This window comes from Gymnoscopelus microlampas (genome assembly GCF_963454915.1).
Source record: "Gymnoscopelus microlampas genome assembly, chromosome: 16".
Taxonomy (NCBI): Eukaryota; Metazoa; Chordata; class Actinopteri; order Myctophiformes; family Myctophidae; genus Gymnoscopelus; species Gymnoscopelus microlampas.
Window position 1 is genome coordinate 42,745,222 of NC_139953.1, and position 19,777 is coordinate 42,764,998.

General features: G+C 41.1%; 1 protein-coding gene across 1 annotated transcript in view; it reads left to right on the forward strand.

Annotated features, from left to right (window-relative positions):
* LOC311062689 (MAM domain-containing glycosylphosphatidylinositol anchor protein 2) overlaps positions 1-19,777 on the forward strand; it is a gene marked incomplete at both ends in the record, with an annotated part of 584,351 nt that overhangs the window by 403,778 nt on the left and 160,796 nt on the right. The window contains 1 exon segment of the mRNA XM_084081896.1: positions 15,981-16,301. Coding sequence (XP_083938022.1) covers positions 15,981-16,301 — 321 coding nt within the window.

Below are 19,777 nucleotides of genomic sequence, written 5' to 3' on the forward strand. Positions count from 1 at the left end.
TTTTTTAATACTTTAACAATAAAATAATCGTTTGTTTGTGTAATGTTTAATCTGGAGTTAAAACTTTACAGAACCTTGTGAAATATTTGATTAATGTATTCTTTTTTCTTTCTTTTCTTTTTTTGAAGCAAAACCGACAAAGAGCAATAATAATGGTGCTATCAGATCAAACACCACAGGTAATTATGAATTGAATGTTTCGTGAGTTTTAACTATAACATTATTCACCTTTACTTGAGTTGGGCCATGTGTTGAATATATTGTTTAAATCAGGGGTCTTCAACAGGGGGTCCGGGACCCCTAGGGGTTCCTCAGAGTTACTACAGGGGGTCCGCCAAATCTTTGTGATTTTTACATTAACCACTTCAACCAAGCATCCCTATTCTGAGGAGAACTTTAGCCAAAAATAGCAGATCTACAAGCACACAGCGCTTGTAGATCTGCTATTTTCGGCAAAGAGGTTTGGTGGAGGGGGGGGGGGGGGGGGAAGCAGACCAAGTACAGAGTGGGTCAAGTTTACTTAGTATGGACGGTGTGTGTGGTTAAAAGTCTGAAAATACACATTAACATGAATCCAACACTGATGGCAGTGCTGTCAAACAAGTCTATGAAGCTATCAATGAAATCTATGAAAAGATTATATTCTATACAATATATATTGGGGGTCCCTGCTTTATCTCACTCTCAGCCAAGGGTTCCTTGGCCTGAAAACGTTGAAGACCCCTGGTTTAAATCAATCAGTAGCCTATTTACATGTATTTACAGCTCTCTTCTAGGTAATGTCTAGAAGTGGCGAACTGCTGACTTTTGTCACATTTTATCTATATATCTATCTATCTATCTATGTATCTATCTATCTGGCTATTCCACGACAATGACTGCAACTCCTTGCAACTATTTGTGGAGCAGTTACTCTGCTCTCTTCCTTATGATAGTAAGGTCTAGATAATCTGGATGGTAAAGTGCTGAGAATATAGCATCTCCTATCTGTCATATTATTGATAGATGTTTGGATGTAAGGTTATTCCTATAAGTATTTGACCTGTTTTGAGCAAAATCATGGAAAAGTTGGTGCAATCACGCTTCCCGTGTCCTGCTGCCCTAGCTGTAGAATACAACTCTCGTAGACGTATTTATGATTCTGACGTTTTCGTAGATTGAAAACGTCAGAATCATAAATACGTCTACGAGAGTTGTATTCTACAGAGCTGCTGCCCCACATATTACGTATTTCAACAACAGTACATCTACTCGTAAGAAGGTGTAATTTCAATGTGTTTTCACACCCAGCAGAATATTGAAGCTACACACCGGTCCAAGTCAGATCCTGAACTACACACGGTAACTTTCAATTGATTGTAGCAGTGAGCAAAATGGGTTGCAATGGGGGTTTTCTCTCCCCTACAGTGAAGCCGTAATCTGGGCCAAGAAAATGTCTTGACTCTACTCCACCTTTCAATTGACTTTAACAGTAATCCTCAATGGTGATGTTGCAAGTATGACATGTAGCCTAATTACCTTGTCTTTCACCAACAGGAAATCTTATCAGAACTCCCTGGAGAAAGTCACAGGATTCCAAAAGGTACATTTTGATAAAGTTTGTAAGTCATCTTACTCTGGCAAAGATTTAATTGGGGAGAGGTAATGATGTTGAACTTGAAAACAAGTAATGTTGTTTATTAAGATCTGCACCAGCCAAAGTATAGCCTCAAATTCTAAATCACAGGCAGACAGACAAAAGTAAGAATGGAAGTATTGTTTATCACTTTCCACTGTGTTCATGTATTATTTCTGTTTCATATCAACATAATTGTCTTCATTGCAGGTTGGCAGAGTGTGCCGTTTTTCTTTTTGCAATTTAGCTTTGCGTTTTCTTTTTGTTTCAGACTTTTCACCAATGCCCTGATGAGTCCTTTCTACTTGCATGGACAGCAGGAGAGAGCTTTCAAAAGCACTGCCTTCTATCTGTCATCAATGGTAAAAATAACTTTGTCAGTGCTAGTTATTTGTTAATTGCTTATTCACGTTGTACACGTGTGACTGACATATACTAGATAACCTCTGTAATGTCTACTGTCAGCCTGAGAGTTATTTGTCATTGTTTTGACTGCAGAAGCCGTTCAGAAGACATTCAGAGAGACAATGGAGAACCTGGTCAGCGCTGCCATCTCTGACCACTTCAAGCAGGCGCCTGGTAGAAGTGGTGGAGGGAGTTACAAGAAGAAGAGGGCAACGCCTTGAAGCAAATACAATGTTATTATTTGATCATTTGGTCTTTTCTAGTTGTTTAACCCAATAGGACAGGGAACGCATCTGTGTCACTTAAGATTTATTAGGCTATTCAAAAAATAGCAGATTACAAGCTCATAGCGTGGAACTCTGTCCGGCGCTATAAGAGCTTGTAGATCTTCTATTTTTTGAAGATTTTTGTAAAAAAAAAAGTGCAAATCTTTGAATATATGTACACACACACACACACACACACACACACACACACACACACATTTCTAACTCAAATCTAGGCAAAGCAAAGATTTGAGGAAAAAACATACGTTCAAAGAAATATAGCAGATCAACAAGCTCGTAGCGCGGCACCGTGCTATGAGCTTGTAGATCTGCTATTTTTTAATAGCTCAAGTATAAGATGTGTTAAAGTGTTTAAAATCTAACATGACAGGTCTTAATGGTTTAAAGCATTAAGAGGTGCAAAAATTAAAGAACGATTGTACAAGCTTTGGTATGTTTTTTGTTGCTGAAATATGTATTGTGATTGAACTTACAGTTGAATGGTAGTTATGTTCAGAGTAAATCAATGTTAACATTAAGAAAAATGATTTTATCCATTGGTACAATAAAGAATAGCATGACATTAGTGTTACACTGCAACCTATTTAATCCCGAAAGATGACAACATAATGTAAACAAATGATCAGAACATCATGGGACTACACTACAAAGGTAAGCAAAAAGGGTTAAATTTGGTCCATCAGGTATTTTTGGCAGAGAACCAGGATCTGCATTAAAATTGAGGTATTTAAATGCATTAATATAGGTTTTGTGTGAATAATCTGATAGATCTTAAAGGTATATAATGCCTACAAATTGTTTAGATGTTATTTAAACATCTGATTTAATTATAAGTATATTAATATCCTTATTAAATAGACGTTTACAGGACGTCTAAACAACGTCTATAATTGGGTTAAAATTAGACGTCTAAATAACGTCTAGGTTAAAATTGGTTTATGACAGGTCTAAAAATGAACGTTTTTTTGACGTCTAGGCTAAGCTTAGACGTTGAACGTCATTTGAACGGTTATATATTTATATCTAGCCGTTCAAACGACGTTGAAACAACGTCTAGGCTAGGTTTAGACGTTGAAAAAACTTTCAATTCTAGACCACTCATAAACCGGATTTAGACTAGACGGCTAGGTGACGTTTAGACGTCATTTAGACGTCTAATAGACCGAAAAATGCTCAGTGGAACTCTGTTACAGGGTTTTTTTCAGTTTTTTTTTCTTCATTTCATGCCCCACCAGAGACAGACAGACAGACAGACAGACAGACAGACAGACAGACACCCGCCCGTCCCGCGCTGCCGCGCATCAGGGGGGTCCTTGGAAGTGTTCTGGGGGTCCCCAGCAGTTTAACCACTTCAACCCATATAGCCTAGATCAGCTATTTGGGGTCAGTGCGGACCCGTTCGGTGCCCCCCGGGACGGTTTTGTCAACGGGGGGAATCTTTTTGGTGCCACTAACATTAATCTTTTATTTTTATTTATTGTATATCTGCTATTTTTGAATAGCCAACATATAGCCTACAATATGGATAAAGGGGTGAAAATGTATTAAAACCTTTTGCTGGGGACCCCCTCAAGGACCACTGGTTGAGAACCACTGTTTTATAGGAAATGGCTAGGGGCAGTTCTATAACTTATCCATTAATTTAGATTAAATAGAGTAGAGCAGGGGGCTTCAACAGGGGATCCTCAGAGTTACTACAGGGGGTCCGCCAAATCATTGTGTGATATGATTTTTTTTTTTTTACATCAACCACTTGAACCCTAGAAGCCGAAAAAAGCAGATCCACAAGCGTCACGTTTCAACTGGATATTTATTATAGTTGCACTGCATGTTTCCTTTAAAGTTTAATGCACGTCTCCTATAGAGTTAAAAGGGGACGTCTCCCCACCCCCACCTCCGCCCCCCCCCGCTACTGAGACCAGTGGTAAAAAGACGTTCGCATCGCATCTCTGCATGCTGCCTTTGTCTTCTCCTTCTTATCTTCTCCTTCTCTGGAAATGTCTTCCTGGTGTGCGCGCGCACCTGCCCGTGCCTTCCGGTGTTAATGAAATCACTTCCGTATGCTACTGAGATTTCTTGTATGCATACATGTGAAATTATTGTATACATAATAGTGAAATGATCTATACATGCTATTGAAATCATGTATATATACTATTGAAATCATTTATACATACTACTGAAATCACTTGTATGAATACATGTAAAACTCTTGTATACATTATAATGAAATTATGTGTATGTATGCTATTGAAATCATGTATATATACTATTGAAATCATTTATACATACTACTGAAATCACTTGTATGAATACATGTGAAACTCTTTTATACATTATACTGAACTCACTTATACATATCACTGAAATTATGTGTATATATATTATTGAATTTATTTATACATACTACTGAAATTACTTGTACGAATACATGTGAAAGGCTTGCACATGCATCTAAAGTTTTCATTTTAGTTTGTTATAATATACAAGAAATTCAATTGTAAATGTACAAGTGTTCAGCAATATACATGCAGCCTTTTCATATGTGTATGTGTGAGTGTTTCAGATATAAATGTATAAATGTTTAACTTGTATGCGTGCAAGCATTTCGTATGCATGTGTATATGACACAGAAGTATATATGTATGTGTATGTGTTTCTCATATGTATGCGTAAGTGTTCAGATGAGTATGTATAAAGTTTCATATATGAACGTGCATCGATTTACAAAGTATGTATGTACGTGAGAGTGTTTCAGTAGTGAGTGTGCAAGTGTTTCAATATTGAACGTATAGCATTTCAGTAGTATATGTAAGAGTGTCTCATCAGCGTGTGTGAAAGTGTCTCAAAATTGAATGTAAAAGCATTTCAGTAGTAAGTATAAGACTGTCTCGTTAGCGTGTGTGAAAGTGTTTCATTATTTATGGCCTGAACGGCCCCTCATACAGATGCTAATTTGCAACAACACTATAGTCCCTAGGAGGGCTTTTTGCCTGGAAACAAAAACATGACTGGGTTTTATTCACAGACTAACATCCTCTCATTATTATTGTTGTTGGGAAAACGAGGTAAAGCTGCAACCACTCGTGCTGATTACAGCCAGGTGTGTTTATCGTTAAGGATTGCAGAGTGATTTAAAAAAAGAGAGAGATTATAAGCACGCTGAAAATCTGTTGTGGCATGGTACCTTTTGATTTCAAGGACCCCCATAACTCTTGAGAGTGTACAAATGGAACCAACTGGTTCCATTTGTTTACCATTTGTGCACTCTCAGAGTTGCAGAGCCGTAAGGGTCCATTTGGAACCTGACTGAGGGTCCCTGGACCACATTTTAGAGAACCACTGCATTAAGAGAAAGGTGTCCTAGGTGGGGTTGGCGAAAGGGCCTACTCTGTGTGGAGTTTGCATGTTCTCCCTGTGTCTCCAGGGTAGTTAATACCCTCACAAAAACATGTAGTAATCCTGGTCACTATAACGCCTCCTCCATGACAGCCGGGGCGCCTGATGGAGGGGAAAGGAACTGGTTGGAATAACGTGTTCCTTCCACGCGCTACGTCCTACCAGGGAAACTCCCCTCTGTCAGGTGACAAGAAGGTCAGTTGGCTCTCATGCATTGAAGGAAGCATGAGCTCGGCCCTGGCCTCCCTAGGCTGGTGAGGGGAGTGTAGTGCCCAGGATCACTTAGCAAATTGGCACCGGGTGAAAAATAAGGGTAACAAAATCGTGGGATAAAAAGTTAAAAAAATGTGTGTCTTTTGGTAGCAGCGGACATCTTTGAGGGGTATAAACATGTCTGCGCTACTAGTCTGGTGACGCTGTAGAGAGGCGGGGTTTTCTCGGTTGAAAATCTAACCGGCGACCCGGCCCCGATCGGGATAATCCAGTATGAACCAATCGCCAAAGAGTCCCACTTTTGTCCACACCCCCCCCCGTCTCAGAAAACGGCTGCACTGAGAGGGCTTTCAGACTGAATAATGGAGTGAAACTAAATGAAAATTCAGGCTGAGTGTCAGGCTACTCTATAGACAGTCCAAGGATCCACTGTTTGGGGTGTTGTGTGAGTTCACTTCTGTCCCTCAGCTCCCTCGTCCTTGATCAATATGTATTTACCATTCCTCCCAATCTGTTAATCAACTTATCGGGCTTGTCAGATCAGCCCGTGTAGGCTCAGAGATGCTGTTTTGTTTCAAGTTTCAAGTCTCTATTTGTTATGCACAACAATGCGGCGAAGTTGAAAAAAAGCAAAGGCTTGCCACTTGCCAGCATGCACAATCAGCTGTGAAAGGTAATAGAGAAGAAACACTGAGAGCCATTCAGAATTGAAACAAGCAGCAAATCATTGCAGACTCTCAGCAAACCTCCTCCTCTCTGAATAATATGAACCTCTGCCATCGGGAAGAGTCCTGTGTGCCAAAGTGCAAATCAAAGCGCTTGAAGCCATCGTTTTGTTTCCAACTTCCAAGCCTCCGTCAAAGTTGCTGAACTCTAAATGATAAATCTTAGTGCAATAGAGCAGCATGCAATACAATGAACACTTAGCACTTTCGCACATTAATTCTTACTGTTCATGTCAGTGTTAAATGTAGAGTCAATATCTCTTATCTTTAGCCACTTAAACCCTACAGTGGTGGAAAGTAACTAAGTACATTTACTTAAGTACTGTACTTAAGTCCAATTTTGAGGTATTTGTACTTTACTTGAGTATTTCCAATTTCCAATACTTTTACTTCTATTCCACTACATCTCATATTGTACTTTTACTCCACAACAATTGTTTGAAAACTTTAGTTACTAGTTACTTTTCAGATATAAATTATGATATTACAAAAACATACATTAACTACTTTAGCCCTATTTTATTCCTAGGCTATTTGAAAATAGCCGATCTACAAGCTCACAACGCGTCGCTTCGCGACACGTTGTGAGCTTGTAGATCTGCTATTTTCAAATATTTTATAACTTTTACTTTTGGTACTTTAAGTACATTTTGATGCCAATACTTTTGTACTTTTACTCAAGTAAATTTGGAATTCTGGACTTTTACTTGTAACAGAGTATTTCTATATTGCAGTATTGGTACTTTTACTTAAGTAAAGAATTTGAGTATTTGAGTACCACTGAAACCCTATATACTTGGTTGACCGGGGTTCCATAGGGGCCTGTTCTTGGTCCCCTCCTTTCTTCTCTCTTGTGCCTATTTTTGTTGAATGTTTGATTATTATGATGTCCAGAAGGGATACTGATATGGTTCATGTACGCTGGGCTTGGACAGCTACTGAAAGTCTCTAAGTGGTTCTCACACTTTTTTTTTTAATTTCAAGGACCCCCATAACTCTGAGAGTTACAGACCTGTTAGGGGATCATGTGGTTAAAGGTGTTTTTATATATGAGAAACAATTGCCTAGCATCGTGTCAAACGCTTGTCATGTTTTCGTGATTTATTTTGTATTCTTTTCTGTGAAGCAACAGACCGCAGCAGCAGCACTGTGCTGTAAACAAACAATACAAGTTTATACTTTGACCTTAATAACAGTCATTTCATTGCTGGCAGTGATATGCTCTGAGTTGTTGTTGTGGTTTAAGGTTGAGAGAAAGTTCAGAAGGAAGGATTTGGTGTGATTCGTGCGTTGGTGTTCTTTTTAGATTTGAATCCTTACTGATAAGAGCCAGTAACTCCACATTCACTGTCATTTTAGATTTTAGCTCTATATATATATATATAGCAGATCTACAAGCTCACAGCGTGTCACTTTGTGCCGCTAGCTTGTATATCTGCAAAAAAAAAGTGTAATGTTTTAATCTTGAAAATGTTTGAAAAAAATGTAATAATTTAAAGGTAGGGTAAGTGATGTTTTTGGGTTAACACAAAAAGTATTTTGTTAACACATTGACTACCAATCGCATAGACCTACGCAAACCTATTTAAAGGGGCTACACCATGAATTTCATTTTTTTTTAGGTTTTTAGTATTTTTTGGGCTCCCCAGTGTCTCTTGTACCCAAAAAAATATTTTTTTTTAACATTCAGTCATTCATGCTCATTTCATGGATTTCCTGAATGGGCGTGTCTGAACAGGCCATTTCAGAATGGCAGGGCAAGTGATGTCACTTGCCCTGATTTTGCATTGATGATGGCCAGACAGAATTGCTCAGTAGCTCCCCCCTGCCCAATAGGACGTTTTGGTATTGCAGCTGAAAAAGCTTGGAATGACAGACAGTCAGATTGTGAGAAAAAATATCTGGATGTTTTTTAGGCTTACAACCTGTTTAAAACATATTAGGGGGCAATATTTATATATAATATATTTTTTTCAAATTCATGGTGTAGCCCCTTTAAAGCCGCCACGTGCTAATCGCGTAGACCTACGCGAAGTGGTGTTTTTTTTTCTTTTTTTCGAAAATTTCACATTGCACTTTTTTCAATTTTCGATACGGCACATTTCATTGTAGCACCACCGGAAACGGAATTATCCGGGATCCGGTTTTGCCGATCCCGTCGGCCTCCGTTCTAATGATGAAACTGAAACGCCATTTTCTCTTTGTAGTCTTTCTCCTCGCTCATCACTGTTTAACATAAACCGGAAAAATTTGAGAACTACTGACTTAGAAGGCATTTGTAGAATCGACTTCGGGTCTTTAATGGGATAACCCATTAAAACCGGGGAACGCATCTGTGTCATTTTTTGATTTTTATGTATCGTCTATGTCGGGTGGAGACCTCATGTTCAAAACTGTTACTTTTGAGGATTCAAATTCAAAAATAGCAAAAGTAGCAGATCGTCAAGTTCTAGTCTAGGATTTAGAAGACATTTGCAGAATCGGCCTCAGGTCTTTAGCAGTCATTACATTACAGTCATTTAGCAGACGCTTTTATCCAAAGCGACTTACAATAAGTGTATTCAACATAGGTAGGGAACGAAAACTACTAATCACCAGAAGTCTTAAGTGCATTTTCTGCAAAAACAAGCAACCAAGAGTATACCTAGAGCTAAGGTAAAAGTGCAATATATCAGCTACCTATTTCAGTCATTGTTAGCAGTGAAACGCTCGGAGTTGTTGTGTTTAAGGTTGAGCGTGTGATGGAGTGAAAGTTCAGGAGGAAGAATGGCTGTGATTTTGTGTTTCTTCTGTTGTTTTGACTCCTAACTGATGTAGAGCCAGTAACTCCACACGCACTTTAACCCATGAAGACCGGCAAAGCATCTGTCATTTTAACCACTTTGACCATTATTTTATACTTTGGCCATTCAAAAATACCAGATATACAAGCTCATAGTTTGGCACCGAGTGCCGCACTAGAGCTTAGATCTGCAATTTCTTTGGAAAAAACATGAAAATTTGAGCAAATCTTTGAATATATATATTCTTTTAAAGCGAACATTTGTAACACAAATCTTTGCTTCTGGGGGATTCTACAAATGTCTTTCAAAGATTCGCACACATTTTCACGATTAAAAAAAAATAGAAATAGCAGATCTACAAGCTCATAGCGCGGCACTCTAGTGCCGCGCTATGAGCTTGTAGATCTGCTATTTTTGAAATGCCAAAGAAATCTAAAATGACACGGATGTGTCTCCGATCTTAATGGGTTAAGGGATAAGAAAACAACCTTCAGCTCAGAGCTCTGGTATATAACAGCCGGGTCACTGCCTTCTTCTCCAACCAAACTTCAAACAGTCCAAAAAAGACAAAAATGGATTATGCGTCTTATATGGTATCAGTCTTTCTTTCTTCCTTTCTTTATTTCTGTCGAATTGCCGGCTATTTCATCATGGCGAAAGAAAACCTCGATGTGTGGCGCGAGTTCATTCCAGTTTTTTGGAGCGGGATATCTCCAGAGGAATGGCAGCGATGTGATGGTTGGAGGAATAAGCGGAGCCAGGGTTTCATCATGAGCTAGAGACGGTTTAACCCATAGAGACCTGAAGCCGATTCTACATGTCTCCTAAATCTCAACAGTTTTCTGAAAAACGTATGTTTCTATATCAGTGGTGCTCAATCTTTTTCATGTCAAGGACCCCCAGAATTATATGTATTTGGCCGCAGACCCCAGTCAAAATATGTTGTTCCAGGGACCCCCAGAAGCAAAGATTTGAGTTAAAAATGTTTGCTTTAAAAATATATATACACATTTTCACGAATTTTCAAAAATAGCAGATCTACAAGCTCGTAGTGCGGCACTCGGTGCCGCGCTATGAGCTTGTATATCTGCTATTTTTGAATAGCCAAAGTGTAAAATAATGCTTTTTAGCTCAAATCAAAAAATGACACAGTTCCAGGTCTTAATGGGTTAATGTGCGGCAGCGCGGCCGGTGCCCATGCCAACCAACTGGCAGGGAACTGGGTTAGGAGCAGTGACAGTGGTGTAAAGTAACTACATTTACTCAAGTACTGTACTTAAGTACAAGTTGAGGTATTTTTTTTACTTTACTGGAGCATTTCCAATGTTATAATACTTTTACTTCTACTCCACTACATCTCAGAGGCAAATATTGCACGTTTACTCCACTACATTTATTTGAAAACTTTAGTTACTTTGTAGATATACATCATTATATTATAAAACATACATTAACCACTTTAGCCCTGTTTTATACCGGTCGGCTATTTGAAAATAATCGATCTGCAAGCACACAACACGTCGGAAAGGTGTCACGGGCGCGGCAAAAAGCCAAAGTTTATACAGGCTGAAGAGGTTAATGTATGTTTTGTAATAATAATCAAAATCTCCCAAGTAACAATAGTAACTAAAGTGTTCAAATAATTGTAGTGGAGTAAAAGCATAATATTTTCCTCTGTAGAAGTAAAAGTACTGGAGATTGGAAATACTCAAGTGAAACAATGCTATACGGAAAGTCCTACAGTGTGGTTTGTCAGTTGGTCTGAACTTGTATAACAGATAATAGTACACACACACACACACACACACACACACACACACACACACACACACACACACACACACACACACACACACACACACACACACACACACACACACACACACACACACAGAGAGAGAGCTCTCCAGGAGTCCGTGTTTTTTATAGCCAAATTTACTAATTAAACAAATTCCGTTGGCAGGCGACCTGCGTGAGGTTCCAGACAGCCTGGTACAACCTGTGTAGTGTACACACAGTGTGTGCGTGTGCGTGTGCGTGTGCGTGTGCATGTGTGTGTGTGTCTCACACATTTGAAATATGTATTTATGTCCACATAAACAGAAGTACGAGATGTACAGTACAAAGGACATAAACACTGCCAGTGCAGTCAGATAATGGGGAAACAGCCAGTTACAAAGTGCATGTAAGGCAGAACATTGTTACATACAAAACAAAAGATGGCATACTTGTCGAACACAGCGGACAACAATCATGGGTAAAGGAAACAACGCCTCCTCCAAATTGAGCGGCTTCCTATAATAGCTGATATTGAGCAGTACACACACACACACACAGACACGCAAACCTGCCGGGGACATTGCGTTGACTTACATTATGTTTCATATCCCCTTACCCCTAACCCCCACCCGCTCAGTCTATGAAACCTTAGTCACATCTAATTGTTAATACCAATTACAAACATGTCCCCAGCTTGACATGCCGACCCCAATCAATGCTTTCATGTCCAATATGTGTCCTCGAACGTGGCCTAACACACATACACGTAAATTACTTTCATACACATGAAATATGCATACACATGCATATTTATGCCTGAACGCACGCACGCACGCACGCACGCACGCACGCACGCACGCACGCACGCACGCACGCACACACACATAGAGACACACACAGTGGAGGAAAAGTACTTGAATGTTTTACTTAAGTAAAAGTATCTGCAATGTAGAAGTACTTTGTTACAAGTAAAAGTCAGAAAAAGTACAAAAGTAATGGTATCAAAAGTACTAAAAGTAGAAAGTACTCATTGTACGGAATGTCCCATTTCACAAGTTTTCGAATATATATAGCCGATCTACAAGCTCACAATGTGTGTGATTTCAAATGGCCGAAATGTAGGTAGAAGTGGTTAATGTACAGTATATGTTTTGTAAAAAGATCTACAAAGAAACTATTAACTAAAGTTCTTTGTTTTGCCTCTGAGAAGTAGTGGAGTAGAAGTAAAAGTAAAGAAAATTGGAAATGTAAAATAAAAGTACCTCAAAATTAGACTTATTGGAGTACAGTACTTGAGTAAATCTACTTCGTTACTCTGTGCGCACACACGCGCGCACACACACACACACACACACACACACACACACACACACACACACACACACACACACACACACACACACACACACACGCGCGCACACTTTGCACTTACATTATTAAGGTTTCAGTTTTAAGGGCAGCCTCGGGAAAAGAGAGAGAAAAAAAAAAACTAAACTCCTGCAAAATGTTGGTTGGTGGATATACTGTATATTGCTTGGAATAATGGCACAGTGCTGCATGTTAAATATTATATTACATATTCTATATATTCTATAGCCTTTGGGAAGGTCCTGTGTATTACACAACATTATGAATTATAGACTCAGGATCTCTGTCGGGTGGAAACCTCATATGTTCAAAACTATTTATTTCCAGGATTCAAATTCCAAAGCATCTAAAGCAGCAGATCTACAAGCTCGAAACGCTTGTAGATCTGCTACTTTGGATGCTTTTGTGTGACGCTGTATTATGATCAAGTAGGGCAGTGGTTTTCAACCTTTTTCACGCCAAGGACCCCTAAATTGATATACATTTGGCCGCGGACCCCCATTTGAAAATGTTTTTTTTTGCCAGGGACCCCCAGAAGCAAAGATATCAGTTAATTTTCGCTTTAAAAAAATATTAATATTCAAAGATTTGCACACTTTTTCAAGGTTTTTCAAAAATAGCAGATCTACAAGCTCATAGCGCGGCACTCGGTGCCGCGCTATGAGCTTGTAGATCTGCTATTTTTGAATAGCCAAAGCTAAGTGGTTAAAAATGATTGTGACGCTATTAATTTTTTTTTGCTGGGGACTCCCTGGTACTCCCTCAAGGACCTCTGGTGGTCCCCAGACCACTGGTTGAAAACCACTTAAGTAGGGCGTTAATTTACGAGAAAAAAACCCTCAAAAAGTCAGAATATGGAGATGAGAGGTTTCTGCCTGACAGCAACGAGATATATGCTATGGTCTTTGGGAAGGTGTTGTGTTGACTGCTGTGTATTACACAACATTATGAATTATAGACTGTATGAGGTGGTGATGAATATTAATGTCATTGTTGACATAGTGGTGGTCATGACGATGAGGATGATGAGGACTTGTACCTTTACTACACTACAATTATTTGAAAATTTGAGTTACGCCTACTAGTTACTTTGCTGATATGAATGATTACATTCTAAAACATACATTAACCAGTTTAGCATAGAATTTACCTAGGCTATTCGAAAATACTGATCCACAAGCTCGCAACGCGTCGCGATGAGCTTGTAGATCTGCTATTTTCAAACATTTTAGTACTTTTACTTATGGTACTTTAAGTACATTTTGATACCAATACTTTTGTACTTTTACTCAGGTAATTTTTTTATTTCGGACTTTTACTTGTAACAGAGTACTTCTACATTGCAGTATTGATACTTGAAACATTTGAGTACTTTTTCCACCACTGATGAGGATGAGGACGATGATGATGATGATGATGATGATGACAGCAAGGATTAAGAAATGACAGTGATGAAGATCGCCGTTTCTCAATGTCTGATCCCGGGGCCGGAACCCCAGTCTACACCGTAAAATCCTCAGTGTTAATTTAACCCATTCAATCCGGGAACGCATCTGTGTCACTTTAGATTCCTTTGGCTATTAAAAAATAGCAGATATACAAGCTCATAGCGTGGCACGTACTTTGAGTTGAACTAATTCACTACTGGAGAGGACCAGCTCGTTAAGAGCCACAGACTTCCAGTTGCATGTATGAAACACAAGTCCCTTGTGGAGTTTCAGACGGCTTTTCAGGCAGAATTTCCCATTATTCTTAACCCACATCCCAACCCGACACAACAGTGTGGTCCCCAGGTTGATTCTTCCTAAGTCAGGATGGTGGTCCCTGTTTACAATCAGTTGGAAAGTTAAGCGTTTCTAGTCATGATCTAGTTAGTTTGTTGGCTTTGTTTCAGTGGCGTGCATAGACATTTTGAGGGGCAGGTGCTCAAGTAAATTATACTTTTTTTTGTTGACTTGGTCTGCTCTTTTTTCCCTCTACACATATACCTCTTTGCCAAAAATAGCCGATCTACAAGCCCACAACGCCTCGCGCTGCGAGGCGTTGTGGGCTTGTAGATCTGCTATTTTTGGCTAAAGTTCTCCTCAGAAAAGGGATGCTAGGTTTCGAGTGGTTATGGTAAAAAGACAAATCATATCACATAAAGATTTGGCGGACCCCCTGTAGTAACTCTGAGGACCAGCCTGGGGTCCCGGACCCCCTGTTGAAGACCCCTGCTGTAAACTGAAAAAAAAAGCAAAGGGCAGGTGCTCTAGCACCACCTAGAGTCTATCTGTGCACGTCCCTGTGCGTTTCTACTAGTCATGATCTAGTTAGTTTGTTGGCTTTGTTTGTCGGCTCTCCTTCTTGCATTGTCCTTCACTCTCATTGCTTTATTAACATTAAACAAGCCTTGATTTATACTCCGCTGTACAACGGTGTAGAGCTCATGATGACACATCTTGAGCTTTGCAGTCAGGCTATTTCCACTGAACGACGAAGTATAAATTAAGCATAGAGCATATCGGTGGCGGCCATTTTGTTTTGTACCGGCTCTGGTTCCACAGATAGAAAGCCCATTATTTTTCCCCATGGAGAAAAGACAAAGTTACAAACTTGTAACCTTGCCCTTTTTTTTTTGTGATTTTCAAATATTGGGTGTTTCATGTTTCATGTTAATGATTCACCAGGAGCCTGGATGGCTTGGTTCCAGGTTTGAAATAATTAATATACATTTTTGGCCACTGCTATGCTCTATAACATTGGTTCTCAAAGTGGGGTCCGGGGACCCCCAGGGGTCCTTGAGGGAGTTCCAGGGGGTCCCCAGCTAAATGATAGATTAGGAACCAAATGGACCCTTATGGGTGTGTAACTCTGAGAGTGTACAAATGGAACCAAATGGACCCTAACGGGTCCATTTGGTTCCATTTGTACACTCTCAGAGTTAAATTGACATAGATTTTACAATATAAATTGTGGTCCAAGTGATAGAAATGCCATTAAATGGGGGTCTGTAGCCCTAATGCATGTCAAACTGGGGGTCCTTGATAATATTTTTTTTTAAGGCTAGAGCTATAAAAACCTGCTCTTATGGGGGTCCCTGGCTTATCTTTTCAAATGGGGGTTAATAAGGGGCTAATAAGTGTCAATTTGGGGGTCCTTGACATGAAAAAGTTTGAGAACCACTGCTCTATAACTCCTGTGCTGCTGCTCATTGTGTCAACTTCATCCTTTTTATACCTGCTAAGTGTGTATACGCTTGTGTGTCCAATGGCCATGGCATCTTGAACGCCCATTCGCTCCCCGCCCCCCCCCCCCATCCTTACGCTACCTCTCCCACCTCGACTCCCCATCCCATCCCCTCCCTCCCTCTCCGTCGACCATAACCCCTTGCCCCGCCCGCCGGCTTTCTAGATCCCCATATCAGTCCCTCCTCTGTTTTTCTCTTTCTTAGTTCCCCCCAACCTGACAGTGCCGCGGGGCAAGTCGCCCCTGGTGGCCCGCGAGGGCGACACGGTGGAGCTGGAGTGCCTGGTCTCGGGGAAGCCCAAGCCCATCATCCTGTGGTCGCGCGCCGACAAGGAGGCGCCCATGCCGGACGGCGGCGCGCAGACGGAGAGCTACGACGGCGTGCTGCGCGTGGTCAACGTGTCGCGGGAGATGACCGGCTCGTACCGCTGCCAGACCAGCCAGTACAACGGCTTCAACGTCAAGCCGCGCGAGGCCATCGTGGAGCTCATCGTGCAATGTGAGTTTAAGAAGAAAGGCTCACACAGCAGGTTTCAAGGTTCAAGGAGTTTTTTATTGTCATTCCATACAGGTACAGAACAACATTTTACCCAGGTCCTGGTCATGGCAGAATTAATTTCACCTATACACAGCAACGTTCTGTTCTACCTCACCATGTACTGTATGTCAGCATTCTTTTTCTGGGCCTCATCGGTCTGGAACGCTACATAAAACCTATAGTGCAAATGTGGCAATTGCGCTTACCCACTAAAATTGCACTTGCCCATTAGAAACAAAAAGTCACCATTGTGAAGTGAGCGGTGTTATTTAAGGTCATCAGAGTGATGGAAGCTCACTTAATTATTATTATTTATTTTTTTGAAGTGCGTGGTGCTATTTATAGGTTATGAATTTCATCATGCGTCTCGCTAGCCAATCACAATACTGAGCAAAGGGTCTGAATACTTATCAGCCAATCACAGTACAGCGAAAGACAAATTTTCACAACGGATGGGTCATGGGTCCCAACCCCACTTACAGGAGCGGCTACACCCACCCTCCACCCTCTAGAACAGTGGTTTTCAACCTTTTTCATGCCAAGGACCCCTAAATTGTAATACATTTGAGCTTGTATATCTGCTATTTTTGAATAGCCAAAGCTAAGCGGTTAAAATGATTGTGATGCTATGTTAACTCATTTAGCTGGGGACCCCCTGGTACTCCCTCAAGGACCACTGGTTGAAAACCACTGCTCTAGATATATTATAACTCTATGGGTCAAACAGACTGTGTGCTGGGTGAGTGGCTTCTTTCATGATACTGGTAGCCTTTTCCCTGCACTTAGTGGTATGGTGTGAATGTACAAGTGTGTGTGTGTAGCAGGCACGGTGTAGCAGGGTCTCCTGTGGCCCCACGGGGGTGCCGGAGGTGGCCTGGCACCCCTCAGTTGCAAGTGAATATCATGCAAAAGTTGAGATACTTGACTAAATGCACGTGAAATACAAGTGAAATCAGCTGACGAAAAGTTAGTCAAGCAATCAGTTGGATGAGTTGGCTATCCTACACAAGGAGCACTGAAAACCCTCAACTGAAAATGCATTGTATTTTCTATGGCTGTGTATGGAATAAATGCAATGTGTGGAATTAAGCCGCAACTCTACTGACGAACGGTGAGACGAATTTTGATGGTTTATTCTGCTGGTTTTATTTGGCATGTCTGAGACTGTATAGGCTATATTAAGTCGCGTGGCGGCCGCGAGTACGCAATATATGTGTGTGCATGAGTGTGTGTGTGTGTGTGTGTGTGTGTGGGGCGTAAATAAAATTGTACAGTAGGTTCTTAAGGCGCTCTACAATGTGCTTTACATTCGCCCATTCACACACACCATGCAAGGCACCAACCTGCTCACTGGGAGCAATTAGGGGTTCAGTGTCTTGCTCAAGGACACTCCGACGACACTAACTCTGGGGGGGGGAGTCGCTCTACCTCATGAGCCACTGCCGCCACACTGTGTGTGTGTATGTGTGTGCGTTATAACCAATGTACACATCTGTGTCATACATGCTTTTTACAGCCCAGTTCTTGCCAGGTGCAGGGGTTTGTTTTTCCCACGCTCTGAGATTAATCATGTGTGTCTTGAGTCCTAATTTACACCCACTCCTCCAGAATAACCCAGTGTTACCCCCGTGTGACCAACGTGGCTCCGTCATCTCCCTCCCTGTGCGCCCGTCCACTTTCCCTTTGAAGACACAGTTATTATTTTTTATGTATAAAGTGAGTCCCCTCCTCCCTCTGCACTCCCTGTCAGGCCTGCAGGATGTTGGATGTAGGGGGACGTCACGCCCCTGTCCCCTGTCCCCTGTCCCCGGCCCCCCACATGAGGGGAACGAGCACAGCTGCTGCCAGTGTTGCCATGTCTGCTGCTTATTATAAGCGACGTTGGCCTTGTTTTTCTGTACAGTTGCTCGTAAACATTGGTACAGTAGTTGCGGGTTGCGGTTTTGTTTGTAGTTGCTTATTTGGGGCTTGCTTCCAAATAGGGTTTTCTTATTGTTGGGATATGCGGTTAAAGAAAAGAAAAAGGTTTTCATACCAAGACACCTTATCTTGATAGTAACAGTAATGGTTATAACACAGAAAAACACTTTACTTCTATACAACTCAGACGTATTTCTTGCAGTGGAGTTAATATTATGGCGAGCCTTCCCCACATAATATGGGGGTGGTGTGGATGTGCAGCCCCACTGGCCAATCAGGCATCTATCTATTTATGTCTATGCTCACCAGTAGTGTAAGAAGCACTGAAGTGTTTTACTTAAGTAAAAGTATCAATACTGCAATGTAGAAGTACTCTGTTACAAGTCTAAGTCTGGAATTCAAAATTGACTTGAGTAAAAGTACAAAAGTATTGGCATCAAAACTTAAAGTATAACAAAAGTAGAAGTATCGAAATGTTTGAAAATAGCAGATCTACAAGCTCACAACGTGTTGCGATGTGACACATTGTGAGCTTGTAGATCTGCTATTTTCAAATGGCCTATGTATAAAATAGGGTTTTCAAAAGCACAATATTTTCCTCTGAGATGTAGTGGAGTAGAAGTAAAAGTGCTGAAAATTGGAAATACTCTAGTAAAGTAAAACGTAAAAAATTGTTGTACGGTACTTGAGTAAATGTACTTAGTTACTTTACACCACTGATCCCCCCCCCCCTCTCTGGGGTGAGGCAGGTTGACTCCCAGGTTCGCAAACAAACCCTCTTGTCTTCCAGTACTCCGACATCCCAGGTGACGCGTCAACGACGAGCGCAAACAAAGACATCAAACCGTCCGTTTAATCTCACAATTTCCGTTGATCTCGACGGAAAAAAGGAGGCTATTAAGACTCCAGTCGTGTTCCTTTCATTTGACAGTCACCTAACCATCTGTTCCTCCCCTCCCTCCCTCCCTCCCTCACCCCCTCCCATTCGCCACCGGCCGCGGCCCCGGCGCACGGCACGGCGGCGAGGATCCACCAGGGTGACGCTAATTAATAAAGGGCATCTGAGCCGACCGAAAAGCGTTTGTTTACTCTCCCGACGTTAGCATCGGTGCGTGGCGGAAGCCGTTCACCTCTAGCCGCGGGACTGTCATCACGAGGCGTAATCACAATCAATTCAGCCACAGAAAAAAAAATCAACACAAGTCTTTAAAGCTCATCAAATCGTCATTAATTCTCAGTCAGAGCACAAGCTAGAGTCATTAAAAAGGGCCTGGCCTGGACGTGACGGCCATACCTAGCGGTTCTTTCGCTATGCTAGCCCCGCGGTGTGGGAAAATAATGTACCCGATGAGACAACAACACGAGTTCCTCTGCAGTCCAAACTTCTGCTATGGGAGATTTTCAAGTTCATCTTCAATTAAAACTTGCTAAGCCTCATTAACCACATGAACCCTTGCGGGTCCCTGTTCTGGGCATGATGACATAATAGGCGAAACACGTGTCGAAAATAGCTGATC